The sequence below is a fragment of the Trichoderma ghanense genome (genome assembly GCF_004382785.1).
Source record: "Trichoderma ghanense strain CCMA-1212 chromosome Unknown scaffold_14, whole genome shotgun sequence".
Classification (NCBI taxonomy): domain Eukaryota; kingdom Fungi; phylum Ascomycota; class Sordariomycetes; order Hypocreales; family Hypocreaceae; genus Trichoderma; species Trichoderma ghanense.
In genome coordinates, this window is record NW_027395677.1 from 513,368 (window position 1) to 531,991 (window position 18,624).

At 55.0% G+C, this 18,624-nt stretch overlaps 3 protein-coding genes across 3 annotated transcripts; 1 reads left to right on the top strand and 2 right to left on the bottom strand.

The window, feature by feature from the left end:
• Nucleotides 1-176: 176 nt before the first annotated feature.
• Nucleotides 177-1,840, bottom strand: CCMA1212_009060 (uncharacterized protein; the record flags this gene model as incomplete). The annotated part of the gene is made up of 3 exons (XM_073706161.1): nt 177-784; nt 855-1,598; nt 1,735-1,840. 3 exons carry the CDS (start codon nt 1,838-1,840, stop codon nt 177-179), a joined length of 1,458 nt encoding a protein of 485 aa, XP_073555412.1.
• Nucleotides 1,841-3,848: 2,008 nt separating this feature from the next.
• Nucleotides 3,849-7,346, top strand: CCMA1212_009061 (uncharacterized protein; the record flags this gene model as incomplete). Its single annotated transcript, XM_073706162.1, has 2 exons — nt 3,849-4,005; nt 4,084-7,346. 2 exons carry the CDS (start codon nt 3,849-3,851, stop codon nt 7,344-7,346), a joined length of 3,420 nt encoding a protein of 1,139 aa, XP_073555411.1.
• Nucleotides 7,347-8,222: 876 nt separating this feature from the next.
• CCMA1212_009062 (Chitin synthase 8) lies at nt 8,223-14,273 on the bottom strand (the record flags this gene model as incomplete). The annotated part of the gene is made up of 3 exons (XM_073706163.1): nt 13,872-14,273; nt 8,342-13,587; nt 8,223-8,254 (listed from the first exon to the last, which is right to left on the bottom strand). Exons 1-3 carry the CDS (start codon nt 14,171-14,173, stop codon nt 8,223-8,225), a joined length of 5,580 nt encoding a protein of 1,859 aa, XP_073555414.1. The 5' UTR covers nt 14,174-14,273.
• Between the last annotated feature and the right edge of the window lie 4,351 nt (nt 14,274-18,624).

Sequence of the window (18,624 nt, forward strand, 5' to 3'; positions counted from 1 at the left end):
TCACGGCCCAGCCCATTCTATTCCCAGCCCAGCCTGATATGCCAGACATGCCCCCGTTCATTATCCCTGCAATCGCTCCACCCCGTCTATAAGATGTGGTCCAGCACATGCGTGATATGTGTAGTAGTATATACATTAGTAGCAGAAAAGATATGTACGAAGTCAGCGTCTTTTTGTCATATTGCGACGCCGACATTCACCGCAGCGGGGCCCCCGACGCTGTTCATCCCAAAGGTGGCCCTTCTGTCAATGAAGATGTCCTCCTCTTCCTCTTTCCCGTTCTTGGACGGAGTGCTCCGCGGCGACCAGGCCGACGGCACAGTGCGATCTTCGTCGTTTGTCGACCAAGTAGACAACGTATCAAATGTTTCGGTGCTCTGCCTGTGTGGCCGCCTAGGCGGCGTTACAGGCTGGTAGAATCCTTCGCTTCCCTTGATAGGACGCGGAACGTTTGTGACAGAGTCCAGGCTCTGCTTCCTGTCACGGCCTGGCTCTGGGAACAACCAGGTAGAGACTCGCGAGAACGACTTCTTCTTCCGTAGTGGTGGCCGTAGCACGAGGGGCAATGGTGGGGGAGGAGGCGGCGGGGAAGACTGCTGCTTTCGCATCGACTCTGAAAACTGCCGGATGTTGTGGAGCGTCTCCTCGTACGCCTCCAGTTGGCTGATGTGGACTGACGCTGTCACGGGTCCCGTGTTGGGCAGTGACACCTCTGTGTTCAGGCGCTCAGCGAATGACGGCGCCGCTGGTGGGAGTGCAGGAATCACCGGAACCTCCGCGGCGTCTGCATGGTTACCGCATAAGCCGGGGAACTGTGTAGGGGAAAAGGGATGAAGCTGCGTCTGTAAGCTTACCGGGTATGGTGCGAGCCATGGAGTGGGCTGTTGATGGTCTGCTTGCGGTGTAGAGGCTCTGCCGCTCGATGATGTCGTTGATCTTTCTTTGCAGCTGTTCCACCTCGTTCATGGCAGACGCCACTCGCTCTTTGATCGTCTCCATGTCGGACGGCGTGTAAGTCCGGGCGCGAGTCTGCTTGTCGGAAGCGAGGTGCAATGGCGACACCTCTGGACTGCGCGATGACGGAGGAGCAGCAACGTTTTTTCGAGGAATGTGAAATGACGGGGATGGAGTGTTTCTTCGATGACAAGGTGAGGAGTCGTCGCGAAAGGGCCTTCCCGGAAGGTGAACCAGAGACGGCGGCGTCATCTCACTAGGAAAGCTGAAATCAGGGAGCATTGGCGACAACTCCTTGCCCGAGCCCAAGACGTTCAGCTGCAACGGCTCAAAGGGGGTCTCGGGCGTATCCGGCGTCAAAGGACTCTCCCAGGGCCGAGACGGGCGTTGAGCAGGAAACGGGAACTGGAAAGAGCCGGAGTCGACATGTCTGAATTCAAACGGCGCTGAGATTTGCAGCTGCGGCCTTGTGCCGTCTCTCTGAGCCCTGCTTCTTGATGAAAAGCCCGGCTGGCTGGATGAGAATGTCCGCTGCACTTTTTGCCTCCAGCTAGGCCGGGGCAGCTCAACCTCTGGAACCGCCATTGGGGGCGAACGGGATGTCGGCTGGTCGCTGATGATGCGGATGTGACGGTTGTTGTCGCCTGGTGCCTATAAGTAAGTGAAGAGCTCTCAGACATTGCTTGGTTCTATCAACAGCAAATGTAGAGGGAGGGAGGGAACATGTGGGGAAATAGATCGAGCGGAATCAAATACAAATATATCGGAATCACCACATACGTCGCTCGGGTCTCTCGTCGAGGCGAAAGGCAAACGGCTCCCAGCACGTGAGACAAGAGAAGCATGACGCATATGCTTCCCCAAAGACGCCCGTCGAAGCTTTCATGCTGTGGAGAGAAGAAGCAGCCTCATGCCGACTGGGCCGGCAGATAATATGCTTTTAAGAGTAAGGTAACGTAAGGTGAGGTAAGGGAGAGAAGCGAATGAAAAGACCGTCCAGCGAGCCCCGATGACATAAAGGAAAAATAAGAATTTAAAAAAAGGTCAGAGTAGATCCGGCAACATCGACTGGAAAGTTCAAATCGGAGGGCCGGGTGAGCTCGTAAATACTACTTTGCATCTGCAATAGCGCAGCTCACCCGGCCTGGCCATGGACAGACTTCGACTGGAGCCCATCATCCGCACTTTGTTTCGCCCTTGTTCGCCCTCGTTCGCCGGTGGGTGTGTGTGGTGTGTGTCTTGTCTTGTCTGTCTGTCTGCCCTTGTTTCTTTTCTCAGCACCAGCAGCCAGTGTCAGAGGAGATAAACACACCTCGACAGAGGGCTAGGCACGACGGCCCAGTCAGTGGCGGCTGAGCAGCGACGATGGTGAGCCAACAGGGCCGCCACGGTGATAGGCTGGGCCGCAAAGGCGACCGTCCAGTCGGCGCGTAGAAGCCATGGATGCGGATGGCTGGCGCTACCCACAAGATTGCAGGATCCACAGACGGCGTCAGACGGCCGGGCTGGCACAGCGAGTCGATGTCTTGCATTCGCCACGGCTTCATTCGTGGCTTTGCTCCAGATGGCCCGAGGAGGGGTCGCGTGGGAGGCCGGCATTGGCCAGCTGCTGGCATCTGATGCCCTCGGGTTCCCCTGGGCCTGGTTCGCGCTGCCAGAGGCTGACGGTGTGTCTCGAAGAATAATAGCTGGCTCCGGGCGCAAGCAAGCAAAGCAGACAGACGAGCGAGGCCCTCGATGCGATGCGGTGCGATGCGAAACCTGCCCATCAGATCAGTGCCTCATCTCGTCTGCCGTCTCAGCGCCACGCAGCCGAATCTTGCCTCATCCGGGACCCTCGTTTTTGCTTCTTTGGGCCGTCGCAGCTCGATTGGCGCGCGCGCTTCTCTCGTTTTTCATTTCCCGCTTCGTCCCTCGCTTCGTTTCTTCTGTGCTGCCGTCCGTCAGTCAAAGCAGAGACGCCCAATCAAGCAGTCCCTCGATCACCGGACCTGGAACAGTCCGTCGTTGCGGCTTCCTCAGAGTTCCTAGAGGGACCCTCCCATTGTCCGACGGTGTTCCCATCTTTAGCACCGCTCTGATGGTGATCATGATGACATATTGTGCTGTACCAGAGCCCATAGCCAGACGGTCAACGCCAAAGATGATGATGGTGTGGGCAGCGTCGTGATGGCTTGACTCGAGAAGCGACCACCTGACGCCCAATGGACGACGCACTGGCATGCAGCAGTATTACCGGACGCTCTCTGTGCACCTGCGGCCAGTGGCGTGGAGAGAAAGACGCAGAAGAGACCCAAGACCCAACAGGAACTGAGGATACGAGCGAAGCCATCATGCATGTCTCAGTTTCTTCCACCCTCTCCGGAGGCACCGCACCTATGCGAGGCCAGACCTGATGTGATTGTGATGCCGTTTGGATCATGCATGCACGGCCCTGTTTCTCTGTCTCTCGTTTTTCCTTGATTTCTGTCTTCTGATGCCATTTCTTTCTTCTTTTGCTTGGTTCTTGTCTTGAGCTTAGAATAGCTTGATGGTGCGCATTTACAGCCACCAAAAAGCCATGCCATGTGCATGTGAAGATCTGTGCCTGTCCATGTACCCACCTAGAAAATGGAAAACCGTGGCTCACAGGTCCGTCAGAGTGGCTTGAGTGGCTTGACGTGAAGGTGGGCTGGAGTGGTACGTACCTTCTGTAGCGGAGACCGCAGGACCAGGCAATTCCGGAGAACAACCGAGAGTGGATACTTGCGATAAGCTTGCTGGCCTTGCCTTATCCTGGAAGCAATCTCAGGCGGTAAGACCCGGCAGTATCTCAAAATATCTAAACTTCTGCGAACGACAATTGCGTGCAAACCGCCAGCAGCAGCAGGACGAAGTCGCCGAGGTCGTGCAAAATGGGCAAACGAGCTTCCATTGACGCTGACGGAGCTGCTGCGTTTCGCAAGCGCCAGAAAATCACACACGATGTTCCCACCGGAGAGGATGTGAGCTCTGGGGAGCAGCTGCGCGGGCTGCTCGCGTTTGACCAGGACATGCGCCGAGCAAGACATGGTGAGTTTGAGGCCCCATTGAACAGATATTCTGCATTGATTATTTGCCATCATGTGGTACTGATGGCTTCTTAATCAGGTCTGCAGTCCTTCAAGAGACTCCTCGACACCATAGTTTCCGGCGAGGGCGATCGATCCGCGAGTCTCGCCATTCTACGGGAATATCTCGAACTGGTCAGGCCGAGGATCGAGGGCGAGGACGCCGTCTATCTGAGCGACATCATGGAGATGTGGTCATTTGCTGCCCAGACGAATGAAGGCGGCGTCATGTCCTCTGCGGCCGTTGTCCTCGCCCTCGTGCTCAATGTCGTCTCGGATTCGTTGGAGCTCGTCAAGCATGGGCTGGGCATTTGCCAAACGCTCGTCCAAGAGCGTCAGCTCAAGTCAATATCGAAGAACTTGTCCTCGGACAAGACGAAGGGCTTCATCATATCACCCACACTGCGATTGCTTCGCGAAGCCGTGTCCCTCGACGGAGGCGCCTACGCAAGACGGATAGTTCGCGCCAAGGCCTATACTTTTGCGTCCCTTGGTAGAAACTTGGAGATTGGAAGCACTGTGGAGAACCCTGAAGACTCTCGGAAAGCGTCTGTGAGAACGAATGCTGTTCGCTTCTTCCTGAGCTGCCTCAAATATCTGCATTCTGATGGCCGAAAGGAGCTGCTCTCTCAGAAGGAGCTGCTGTCACATCTGACATTTATGATCAAGAGTGATCCGCCATCTCTTGTCGTGGAGATTCTGGACAGCTTGCGGACCTATGTGTTGGCGGACAACAAGATCTCACGAGACATCAAGTTCAAGTGTTTCAATACCAAGACGTTAATGCGGATACTGGCTCTCTATAGCTACTCCAACAGCACAGAGTCGGAGAGCGAGGTTGATCGGGTCAGTGAAAAGGCCCATCAGTTTCTCATGTACGTCTGCACCAACCCGGTTGCCGGCATCCTATATCCTTCCACCGGCCTTTACCCCAAGGAGTCAAACGAAGAGTTTTCGGTCCAGCTTGCCAAGCAAAAGAGCTCAGCACACAGCAATCTGGCCAAGGATGACTCGTACCGCGACGGTGTCCCCGTCTTCAACTTTGTTTTGTCCGAGTTTGCGTCAAAGCTGCGTCCCTGGTCTAGCATGAAGCACAGTCAGCTCTTAACTGCGATATTTGAAGCGGCTCCAGAACTGATAGCAAACTACTTCTTCAACAACCAGTCGTTCACGTTTGAGCCCAAACTGACCATGACGTGGATCGGATATGCTTCATTTCTCTTCGATACGATGAGGATCCCGCTTCCCCCTTCATTCGGCGACAAGACACGCTTTGCTCTCAACCCTCCCCCTACAAACATCCTCCTCGATAACATTCTACCACTCCCGCTGAACCAAAAGGTCATGGTTCGGTGCCTCTCGCCCAGCTCGAACCTAACATCCTTCTTTGCGACGAGAATGCTGATCGAAGCACTTGAGAAGCTGTCGGTGGCCATAAAGCTGCACAGAGAAGGCTTTCGAGTAAAAGATATTCGGTGGAATGAGGCTGCTCGAAGGTTGATTGATGCCTTTTGCAGACGCATCCCGGATATGAAGGAGGTTGTGCGAAGCTACAAGGGCATTGCCAACGAAAACACATTGCACAAGGCCATGGCCAGCAGGCTGCTTCTCTTGTACTACGAGATGATCCCACAGGTGGCTCTGGCCGCTAACTTTGACGTCTCGCCCTTCTTCGTCAACGTCCTCCGCAGCTTGCAAAGTGACGGCTCCGACGAGCCGCACGACGGATTCCGCGAGATGGAGCTGGAGAATCTCGTTTCCATAGCCAGTTACTCTCCCGGCATGCGATGGTTTGCAAGGATCGAGATTCTCAGCGGCAAAGGCCAGTCATCGCCTTTCACCACACTCCTCAAACTCCTCTCCAGCAGCGACCGAGCGGCACCTCTTGATCAGTTGAAGAAAGTACTGGCAGACGTTGCTGTTGAGAATCAGCTTGTCTCAGCAGCTACCAGACTAAACCCTCTTCTTCAAGCCGTTGCACTAAGTATCGATGAGAACAGCCCAGAGAACATGGAGAAGATATGGTCTTTCCTGGACAACTGCATCAGCCGCTGTGCCACGTCGCCAATCAAATACCTAGAGGTGCTCGAGAGCTATTCCGCAGACGACAACGGCGATGTACAAGCAAAGGCCAACGGCCGCAGCTTCAATCTGCTCGCCGTTGCCATAGCGGAACAGCTGCCCTACGTCATCAAATCTGCAGATGCCCCTGAACGCGCCTCGCTCTCAAGCTTCATCTCTCTCTACTTCAGCGCGCTGTACAAGAAAAAGGGAAGCGAAGCGCTCGAAAGAGTCCACGCCAAGGTCGAAGAGTGCTTCTCTTCCAACTCCGTGAAGCTTGCAAAGCTTGGATCGCGCAAGATGCCCAAAACCTCAAGCAGCGGCACCCAGGGCGGCGAAGATGACGACCAAGAGCATGAGGAAAGTGCCCAGCAGAAGGATGAAAGTCTCAGCCAGGAGCAGCTCGAAGAGGCGCTGCACATTCCCTTTTCCAGCCCAGAAGACACAGGCGTGCTCCTCAAATGGCACGCCAAAGCCGTCGAAGACCTCATCGAAGACGGCCTCATCACAAGCCTCATCCGCCTCCTCGCATCAGAGCACACCAACATCCGCAAAGAAGCACTCACAAACCTCCTCAAGATGGCCGCGAAAATCGACGAGTCCGCCTACGAAGAGAAGAAGCAAATCTGGCTCCTCCTCTCCGAGCTCGCCGAATCCTCCCGCCCGCAAGTCGATAGCGGGTTCGTCCCATCCGCCTTCATCGCCTTCTCCGTCCACGCCCTCGAGATCCTCAAGAACCCCCTCCACCCGCTCTACCCAAAGGTCAACAGCTTCCTCACGCGGAGCCCCGCCTGGTCCCCCGAGAAGCTGCCCCTCGCGCACGACATCCTCCACGGGGAGCCCTCCGAGGACGACAAGTACTACACAGAAATCGCCTGGTTCCTGACGTACGCGCTCGACGCCCTCCAGACGCCCTTTGACCTCAGCGTGTTCCACAAGAAGCGCTGGCTCGAGAAGATCCTGGCCCTGGGCAGCAACCCCTACCTGCGGACGAATCTGCGCCTCCGGGTCCTGAGGATCGTGTATCGCGCTACGTGCATCGAGTCCGGCAGCACGACGCTGATTACGAGGTTCGGGCTGTTGACGTGGCTTGATGCCCAGCGGGCCGCATGTGGGAATCCCGACGAGGCGGCTCTTTACGAGGCACTCATGGAGCGCGCCTGGAATACCTGTGACCAGGCGAGGGTTCGGGCGTGGAGTAAAGGGGGAGTGGAAAAGCTGTTGGCGAAGAAGACGCAGTGAGAAGCGGGGGGTGTTAAGGATACGTTGTGTAGAGACGTGGGCATAGAGAGAGAATCTGTTCTCGTTGGCTTTGAGCATGCAATATAGGATGAAGATACCCTGAAAACGTGGAGGAGAAGAAGAGTACAACTTGACGGAATCAATCAATGAAGCCAAGGTTGCCATCCAGGTTTTTCAATGAAGCCATTTCCAATTCAAGCTTCTCATGTATGGCTAAACATATATACTGTCTATAATAGCATGTGCATCACGATAACTCGTACTTACTTGTATGTTGATCGATCAACCACAGCCACATCAATTCTCAGGACTCATATCGTTGAGTCAAGACCAGCTGTATCAAACACCAAAAGTAGACGCATCCGCAGGATCGTCTGATTTCCATCTATACGCATGCAACACATCAAGACAAGACCACGAGCACCAAGATGAGGGGCATAGAGTGACTAAAAAAAGACTTGTATTCGCTTACTCAAAACTCCAATTCAATGATGCAAAAACATGCCTGTTACACTACTCATCCCTCATCCATCTATCCTTGAGCACGCCATTAAAAATGAAAATTCCGTTAGGTACATTCACGCTCGTCCTCCTCATACTTCAATGCAAAGCCATACTCCGCCAGCCCTTAAGCAACACGATCAGACATCATGTCCCGCTCGAACCCCCTCTCTTCCTCCCAAGACTAATGCATGCTTGTCGGTAAACGCGCGTCAAACCAGATAGGGAGCGGCCCAGGCGGCCGAAGAAACAAAGATTAATAAGATAATACCCAAAATTCGAGAGGGAAGAAAGGGGGTAGTAAGCCGCTCCGAGATTAAACAAAGCTATGAGTGGGCTGGATGTCGGCGTCTTCTTTTTCGCTCCCGCCTTCTTCTAGAGTTGACCAGAGAGGAGAGCTTCGGTGGCTACAGCGGAAGACAAGTTAGTAAACTCAGCTACTGATTCAGGGGGGGGGGGGGGGGTATCAGAGGGTTGAAGCGTAAGAGACATACCGCTGTTGATGTAGGCTCTCTTCGCGTCCAGCGGAACGTCGAAGCGGCGCTCCAGTTCTTGCTTGATGCCCTTCTTGGTGACAGTCATCAGATCTGCCGTCTTGAGGATCTCGCGGATCTCGGCCAGGATGGCATCGTCACTCGGCAGGCCAACCATGTCCTCTGGGGAGAAGAACTGCGACCCGCCATACTGGCTCATGCGGTTCATCTCGGACGGAGCCATGGACATGCGTGACATGTTGCGCGTCTCGTACGGCTGACCGTGAGCCGTCTGGATGAAGCCCGTTGTCGAGGCGGGCCGGCTGGGATACGCATACTCCGACATAGCGCCGTGAGCCTTAGTACCGTAGCTGAAGCCAGAGACCTCGGAGCGGGTGTCGTCTCGCGAAGTCTGCGTCTCCCAGAGCTCGGCCTGGTACTCCTCCCACTTCTTCTTCGGGATCGAAGAGGGGTCGAATTTGCCTTCGTCCGAAATGAGGACCTTCTTGCCGTCTTCACCGGCAACCACACGGGTGTTACCCCAGGCGAAGTCGTCCATGTGCCAGAAAGCATACAGAGGCAGACCAAAGCTGAACACGGGGATGGCGATGACATACAGAATCATCCAGCCAACCATTTCCCATTTGCGACGCAGAATGAAGATGATGGCCTGCAGACCGTAAATGGCACCCAGCAGAATAAAGGCAGTCACGGGCACCACGTTGGGATTCTGCACCACCCGCACTATCAGGTACACAATGTAGGCGACTGTGACGGGCTGGACGACGGTACTCAGCAGGTCGACAAAGACGACAAAACGCATGCTGAAGCAGCAGAAACCGCACAGCTGAGACAGGGGAATCAGCTCAATCAGGTTGTGCACGGTAGAGTTGATCCAACGACGTCGCTGAGAGAGGAAGACGGCCCAGGAGTCGGGGGCAATAGTCCACGCGTGAGCGGTGAAGATGTACTTGGTCTTGTACTTGGAGTGGAACTTGAGCAGCAGCGTTGTCAAGAAACGATCCTCGCCAAGATGGAGCAGGTTCTTCATGTGCAGCGTGTCGACGCGGATGGTGGAATACGCTTCGACAACCTCCTTGCTCACGAAGAGGGGCTTACCACTCTCAGCAGCGCGGATACGGTACATGGAGAAACAACCGGGCAGACAGGTGACGGAGCCGAACAGACTCTCAAAGGCCTTGGACAGGTTGTGAGAAATGTAGTACTCGTACACCTGGATCATGGTGATGAAAGACCCCTTGGCGTTAGTCAGGGCCGTTTCGCCACACACGGCAATGATGTTGGTGTCGTTGATGAGAGAGGCAACCATGCGAGTGGCGGAATCCGGAGCAACCACGGTATCGGCATCGATCTGGAACATGAACTCGTAGAACGCCGGGTTCACGCCAATGATGTTTCGGATCTGGTGGTACATTTCGAGCTCCATGGGGCTCATGGGGAGGTTGTAGTGCACTCGGTTAAGGAAGCGCATGATGACCATCTGAGAGTCTCGCTTGCCACGGTTACCCGGGCGAGAGACCTCGGAAGGCTTGCCAATCTTGACGATCACCAGGAAGGGAACAATGTGGCCCTGAACCTCGTAGAGGCCGGAGTAAACCTTGCCCATGTTGTGCTGCTTCAAACCTTCACCAAGCGACTCGAAGCTGAGCGGTTCCGGATCTACGGACTCGGACACGCCGAGAATATCGAGGACAATTCTCGGCGTCGGCCTGTCGTTGCCTTGACCAATGATCATGCCGTCACACACGATCACCAGCAGCTTGCGCTTGTCATCGTACCTCATCCTAGCAGCCGAATCGATGGCACGGCGGAGGGACTCCTCGTCTTCTGTGTACGCGGGAATCTGACACATGATGAATTTGTCGAGGTCCTCGGGGGCATTTTTACCACCAAACTGCAGCGCGGCGAAGAACTTGAATCCGATGACCGAGGCCAGCAGGACAGAGATGGCGAGCACCAGATATTCGGCGAACTGACAGCGGACAGAGTTCCTGGTGTCAACGTCGCCAACGTAGAACAGGTTGTCCAAGCAGCGCTGCATCCGCGCTTTGCCGGTGGTATCGAGCCTGAGAGTGTCCCAGTACTTGGAGATGTCTTGGCCAGGGTTTAGCTGGAAGAGAGATGTCACAGCCGGATCCATGAAGTCGGTGATGGAGTTGTTGGTCGGAACTTTGTGCCCAGCAGGAGCCCGCAAGTGGCGACCCCCGGCAAGATAAGTCGTCATGTCGTAGACCTTGCCGTTCAAGATGGCCATGTTTTGCGATTTCTTTGTGCCCTGAGACTTCACGTACTTGGCGGTGTAGCCGATGTTGCCCTTCTTAAAGTTGGACTTGAGGTACACCATTTGCTCGTAGAACCAGTCGGGTCTGCTATCGTTGGTGAAGTAGCGGAAGTCGTGGAACTTGCTGTTGGCGTCTTGCGAATTCAGAAGAACGGGCGACCCGGTAAAATTTGTCGTCTTATAATCCAAAGTCACGGTCGGGTCGATTGCGCCGTCGACGCCATCGCAGAGGGCAGACACCTGGACGGGGAAGAGGTTGGTGATGTCCTGGCCGGCATAGCTCAGGAGAGTCGACTGCTTCAGATACGAAGGGTAGTGGGACGGGATGAAGGCCCCCAAGTCTAAGACAACACCACGGATAGCCACGTACGCGCCGTCGCTCTTCGCCTTGCCGTTATATGAAGAGAGCTCTGCGGCGCTGTACACGTGCTGGGTAGGGCAAATGAGCATGGGGAAGACCACGATGAAGAAAGCGGCGACCAAGCAAAAGAACCAGATGAGAAAGTTGATGGCGAGCTTCTCGCGCCAGGCGATGCGCACGTCCTTACGGGGCATTCGTCCTATCAACCTGATGAGGAAGTCGGGCACAAACCATGTGAGGGCGTAGACAATGAACAGCCAGCGCCTGCGGCTGGGGCTGTCCTTGTATTCTTCAACCTCGACCAGGGCTTTTTCATTGCCTCTCTCGGCCATCTGCTCGCGGGTCTCGAGGTTCTTGAACATGTCGCCAGCGCCAAACGCCGAAGCGCCCGCCTCGGAGCGCGCATCTTCAGCGACGAAGTATCCGCTCTTGCCCTTCTCGCCGTAGCCGAGGGGGGTGTGTCCGGCAGACAAGAGACGCTCCTTGGAAGCACCAAAGGTGTTATGATCGCCAGGTGTGAGGCCGTCTCCTCCCTCGCTGTCGAAGGCTGACATTGGCCCGCGGGCAGACGCCGAGCTGGAGAAGGACAGCTGGGCAATTTCCAGCCAGCACCGCTCGCTCAGGAAGACACCAGTAGTACCGACAGAGACCTCGTTACGGGGCCAGTGCCTCTCCTCGATGGCAGCCTCTGCTCGCTCACGCTCGCTTCCCACAAGCATGGTCTCGCTGTTCGCCATGCCCAAAAACTCTCCGAAAGGCACGAACAGACTGAAGTCAGCCGAGCGAAGACGCTGGCTGATCTCGGCAATACCAAACGTCTGTACCTGCGTCCGGACACACTTACTGTCGAACTGGTTGGCGATGCGGCGGTCATTGGGCTTGAGACAGAAGAAGAAGTAGGCATTGGTGTTGGGGTCCGTGACGGCTTTCTGCACGTTGTCGAGAGAAGCGAGGAACTGCCCAGAGGCACCCTGTTCCGACCCGGGCTTGGCCGCCGCTCCTCGCTGCTTTGTCTCGCGAGAGTCGCTGTCCTGCGAGAGCTGGTCGAAGTTGTCCTGCGTCTGGCCGCGGGCTGCGGGACTGGGCCTGTTGGGACGAGCGCCCTTGCGCACCATGACACTAGGGGCGCGCATTGGCTTTGAGCTGATGGTTGCCTGCATCACCGTTGTCTTCTCCTGGGGATGCGTGACGGTCTGCAGAGCTTCTTGGCCGAAGAGCTTTGCCACGAATTCAGATTTAGTGCTATTCATGACGTTCATGAGATCGCCCGAGATGATCTCGCCGTTCTCCTCGATCAAGCCCCTTACGGGATACTCGACTTCTCCAGCAAAGTGCTTGACCGTGAAGCTTGCAGACAGGTTTTCGGTGTGGAAGTTGCTGCCTGGGAGCTTGGAGGTCGCAGAGGCAACTTCGATGGCCGGGTTCTTCCCTTCAAAGCGCTTTCGCAGGGCCTCCAGAAGCTGCATGTCAGTCCTGTTGCGGCGTGTTTGGTCATCGAGAATGCTCAGAAGCCCATTGGCAGGCTTCAAGAGACCCTTGACAGCATCAGAGTTGTCAAAGTAGCTAGTCGCAGAAACCGTGACCTCCTCTGTTTCCAGCATTTCAGCTTTGCGGTCAAAGAAGTTGCGGAGCGTCATGTTGTAGATTGCCTCGTTGGCGGCATTAGCGAGGAGCTGATCCAGAGCCGAGCCAGTGGACGCGGACTGGACAAATCCGGGGAAATCAACAATTGAGACGGTGTTGGCAATGTTTTCTTCGGGCGCACACAGGCGCTGGTTCATGTTTTCGACGATCCAGGCGACCAAGAGGCTGTAGAGCGTCCTGGCCAGCTCATTCGCATGAGCACGGGCACCCTTGGGGTCGAGCATGACGGTGACGCGCTCCTTGTGAATCATCTTGGTCTTGTAGCCCAGCGTGGTCTGGAGATCAGACGCGCTGATACCGAGGAACGCAGCGATGATAGCGAGCACATCCTTGTTCTTGACTGCGGTGAAGGTGTTGCCTCCCTCGTGGGAGAAGCCACCACTGTCATCCCCAGTGGCGCTGGTGCTGTTGGTCGTCTCAAACTCCAGCTGGCCAATGTGGAGGACAGTAGCCAGAATTTGGCAAATCTCGGCAATGTCGTTCTTGGGGAACTCGAGTTTCCTCATGGCTGTCTTGAAGAGCTGGAAGCCTTCGGCGTCGTTAATCCCCACCTTGAGCTGGGTCGGGTGCCCCAGGAACTTCCACCTCTTGCTGCCATTGTCACTGTCGAATCCCAGGTGACTCCTCTCCGCGTCGCTGGTTCCAGCGACAAGGTAGTACAGGATGTGGAAGTTGCGCTCGCCCGTCGGGACGTCGGTGATTCTGCTCCTCTCCAACCGATGGTCCAGTACTTTACCACCGATAAGGATGGGGCTTGTCGAGGCCGAAGTGTCGTATTGGAGTTCAAAAAACAGACCGGCCCTGGAAGCAATCGGTGTCGTCGCCGTCTTTGTCGTAGTGAGTGCGTCGAAGACATATGCCGCAAGAGAGAGCTTGTTAGATAAGGGGGTCGATGACTTCTTCAGAAGAGCCGTGAGGTAGTGGTTTCGAATGGTCGACTTTCCCGCACCGGATTCTCCCCTAGAAGCGCAGACATGTTAGATCCGATTGCAGGAGTGGCACGCGCGTCTGGGCTCGAGAAGAGGCGGGGACAAGACAATCATGATTGTCAAATTCTTTGAACAAGCGTATCTTCTGTTCACAAGGCAAAAGAGGGGTCCAATAGGGGGGTTTTCCGCATAGAAAAGTTGCAAAGACAATGCCACATCGGAAGAGATTAAGAGAGGCGAGGTGAATGGAACATCAAGAAGCGCTAAAAGGAAGAAGAGAAGCAGAGGGGAGTGCAGCTCGTCAGATCAACTTACAGAAACACAACAGCCTGGTTTTCAGATCGGTGGCCAAGGCGCAGATATGAACGTTCAGCTACGTCCTCGGCCGCAGCCATGGCACTGCCTTCCTTGCCGCCATCTGGTCCCTTGGTCGACGACGTATAGGAGTTAACACAGACGACGCCATGGGACGACAGATAGGTTGCCTGGATCTGCGTGTGGAATCGACTCGCGAGATGGGCCGTTATCTGCGTGTCCGACTGGGAGTGAGCAGGCAATTGAGGAAGAGAGTGCTGCGTATGTGCTCCTCCATTGCCGGTCCCCAGCGGTAGGCTCATCCCGAAGGACTACCTGTGAGCCTCAGTATCGCGGTGGTTGCTGCCACCTGCCCAGTGCAGGCGCACGAAGTATGGTATGCTGGTAGAGGCTGGAGCGGTATAGCACTGCTATCACTCCGTAGAGATGCCGTCGGGTTGCGTGATGCGGGTAAGGGGAAATTGTGGTGTTTTCGTCCCGGATGGATGGTGCGCGACGAAATACAGGTATGGCTCTGGTAGAGTTTGAGTGGTGAGGTTGGTATTTTTTTCGGCCGCGAGCTGCACATGCCCAGAAAGGGGCTATACTGCACTGTAGGTGTCCCGTGGTTTAGGTTAGTACTCTACTCAGGTTGCTAAGGCGCTGCACTGCACTGCAGTTGGATGGATACTCGTACAAGTACAGGCAGTACCTACCTACTAGTAGGTAGTAAACAGCCGGTGCGGTTTGGTAGGTACGAGGCGCGGTGCTCCTTCTCTGCGTTCGAGCTGCCTGCCTGTGAGAGTCGAGGTATAAGGTCAGAAGTACTCGGAGGTACCTGCGGGTCGACGCCGGCCGGTACTTGCAGGTACTTGGTCAGGTCGTGCCCCTCGGCCGGCGCAAGGTACCGGGAGCGCCACTCCAGGTGCTGCAAGCGGCAGCTACTGGTACCTTCCCGCGCTCCCCCAAGGGGGCGTGGCGAGAGTGGCTTTAGCATCACGGACGACTCCGGTGGGCGCCAGGCAGCGGGAGCGCAGTTCGCTTTTCCGTACGCCCCTTATGCTGGACCTGTCCCATGGTTGATGCCGCCTGCAAAGTATTATTATTAGCAGTCCGAATGGAGCCTGCAGACACAGCCTGTCTGTCCACGGTACCGGAAGCCCGCACTTGAACATTGTCGTAGTAGCTTCATGCGCGCATGCGTCTTGCTCTGTTTTCTTTGGCGGGGGGGGGATTCAAATTGATGAAGAGAACATGAGGAGTTCTGAGTCAGCAAGTGCTGACCGAGATATGAGTACACTATCGCATTGAGAAGGAACGAGGGCATCCGAGAATACATGTAGTTCCAGTGAGCTTGGCGCTTGATATTGATAGCTGCAGGTCAGTAACAAGAAGCACTCCGGCCCTGCTACATCTCTGAACCAGCAATGCAATAGGTACGGCAACAACATCGTGGCAACTCCCGAGTTATTGGCTGTGGTAGGTAGTTCTTCATGTCACCTTGCAAGCCCTCCCTGCAGATGCATCGCCAATCTTCAAGCAAACATGAAGCTCTGATTACAGACTCTGCAGAGCGGCAGTGGTGGTTGGGGTGGTACGAGAAGTACCCGAACGTAACCACATCGCAGGAAGTGTGCATTTGCACTCTGGCATCGTCGCTCCACGAACTGTGAGTGGCAGGGAACCCGAGGCCAGTGGGTTGTGGAGTTGTCGATGGCCTGATGTGATGGGATCCCCACGTTGCAACTGAGGCAGAAGGACGAACATCTTTGATGGAGAAGGTTCAGGAGGAAAAGAGCAGCGCGATACGAACATGGGCATTACGTCAATGACTTTCTCCTCTATCTTCAATGTTCTCTCTGTCTCTCTCTCTTCTGCCTCCACCAGCCAACCTCCTCCTGTGGCCCAGTTGTGAAAACTTTGTCTAATATACCTCCGATGTTTCGCAGCAACAGAATAAGTTGAGTTGAGTAGATATCACCTTCGTACTGGCAGGAGAAGCTGGTAACACGAGGCTTGTGATGTTGGCTGAACTATCGAGTACGATACGAAGTACCTACATGAACGGACAAGACTGCGACTAATCGCAGCGGGGCTTGCCGATCTGATCTGCTGGCCATGTACAGCATTTGTATGATGCACATGTTCCGAGGGCCGGTGCAAGGCCATGGCGGCTGTACTTTGTACTCAGGTTACACACACACATCAAAATAACCCGATATTAAGTGCGGACGAAGATCAATCCATCCATCTTTGCTTTTCCATCTGGTTAAAGTCGTGATGGAATGGCAGAACTGGTTTGCTCCTCCTCAGCTATTGGTGTTATTTACACACTACCGGGTGCGAAGAACCAGGTCATTGGTTCTGGAAAAGCAGGGGCAGCCTTGGGGCTCCTCGCTTCAGATCAGTTCAATTTCCAAGTGCCCGCAAGCTGGCCTGCTGCCGTTGAGAGCGGCTGTAAGCAGCCGCCTCGGGAGGACAAGCTCGTCTTTGCAAAGCCCGAGTGATACAGAAAAGGAGTGCCCTGTGAATAGTCCCAGCGTCTCTCATCCTACTACAACCAGATTCTATAACAAAGATGTGTGCTTACTTCGTACGATATTTTCATCTACCTTACTTATTTCAAGATGCCCAGAATAGGGGGTTACCAAGAATACTTGACACCTTATTGGTGGCAGTCTCCCGCCTCAACGAGTACATAAGGTAGGTAGTGTACCTTAGCTGACGCCAAAAGCCAGCCGTTTTGGTCTGACCACATGTGGATGAACAGAACAGCGCACAGCCCTGTTGCAAAGTAACTTCAAGTACTCCCACGGAATGCGTGGGCACCTCGTACTTGGTGGTAGCAACATGCCATTTTTTTATAACCATCGTCGCCAGATCTTCCCTAAAATAAAAATCCGATGACGGCTTGAATACGGGGCATGGTTTTCCGGAACACGAGACACTCTTCTGTCATTGTCATGCGTCGGATGCATCTAGCCGTCCAGTCTGTCGAGGACCGGGGGTTTGATAGATGTGAGCACTTGCTGACGCGCAGCATCAGGAGAGTTATCATGGGCGCCTGAAGAAAATCACAGAAGACAGCCCTCTCTTCGATAATACGAGGACAAGTATGCAATTTGGATCCAAGCATTCTCGAGTCTCAGTGCCGCCGGAATGTCTTGCTCCCAAGCTGCTCGGCGGACTGGTACTGTAGGTACATGTGAACTCCGTAGGGATACGGGGGCAAAGTGGGTATGAGACGCCGGGGCAGCCCGGAATGCAGAGGCGGCCTAGGGATGCCCGGTGTCAAGCTGCAAAAGAAACGCCCAAAAGCGCTCGGATTAAAACGCAGCTTAACCGGGATCCTCTCCTTTTCGCAGAGCACAGATAAGAAGACGCTGAATGCCCCGTACGCACAGATGCAGGTGGCCAACATGACTGCTTCAGGTCCTCTATAGGCTTACATACATCCAACCTCTCATCGCCCCTCTCCCCGCATGCACTCCTCCGTGTGTAAGGAGGGAAAAAAAGCATTTGCTGGTTATTTTAGGGTTCTTTAGTCGAAATCTCCGTCTGTTATTTTAGGTTTCCTAGTTGCTGAGCTTGTGCCTCTTGTTTCTCAGCCAATCGTGTTCAGCGAAGCCGTCCGCTATCGCAAAGTACGAGGTCTAGTTTCTTGCCCGAGACCCGCGATCAAGCACAGCCGCTCAGCAAAGTCTGTCGTGTGCCCCTCATGCGAGAATGGAAAGGCGGAAAATACGAGCATGGCATCTGGGTGGTCTCGTGTCAGTCAACACTTGAAGTCATCCTGCGACAATCATTGTGAAACGCAGGAAACACAGCAGTGATGCGTCAAGGCGTTACAGGACAAGGTGCTCGTATTGATGCAGTCGTCAACATGAAGTTGCATCCGCCCGCTCCGGGGGCCCGTTTTCCCAGGGAGAGCGCCGAAGACGCGGTGCGCCATGGCAAGCAGATCTGTACGATACATAGTACGTACATTACTGTATCCGCATCTGAGCAATTCTTACAGGCAGGACGTGTGGAATTGCGATTCTAAGCCGTGGAATATTCCATACCCCATACGACGGTAAATTAAATGTGCTCGCTTCAAGGTATTTGGACGGAGCAGCGCTGGCATGGACCGCGGCGGTGGGCACGGAGAAGCGTACAGAATCTCGGAGGTACTGCCTCGTGCCCGATTCTCCCACCTGGAGTCCGTTCGTACTCCATGCTGTACTGTCTGGTACTGTACGGACCTGCCCGCTCTCCAGTCGATTTCTCACAGGGCATGCACAGCACTCCGCGAGCTGCAGTTCGCACAACACAGTACATTCATGTACCTACTAGTACCATGCAAGGTGTCCATCGACTCCATGGATGGCTTCGAGGCTCAGCGACTTGATCGAGATTCGGGGGTTACGAGGTACCTCTGGGTACGGTGGAGAGAGCAGAACTGCGCTCAGCTGAGCCAGCACGACGCCAACAGTCGAAGCCCGTACGAGTGGACCCCTGTGCGAACATCCAGGCCCGAGCCCAACGCTGGATCGCTAACAGCATCAGCATCAGCTGTCTGTACCACTACGGCCTCACCAATACCAATACATGATATCCCCAGGTACTCGTACCACTGCTGCTGGCCCTACTGCTAATACAGGCTCTAGGAGAGCACCACCTGTTGCTAGCAAACGTCCGGGTGGCTGACTCCTCGATGTTGAGGCGCCGGCGGGAACGGCGTTCAGTGAGCACAACCGCCCGCGACCGTCCAGCCATTCACGCTGGACAGGGG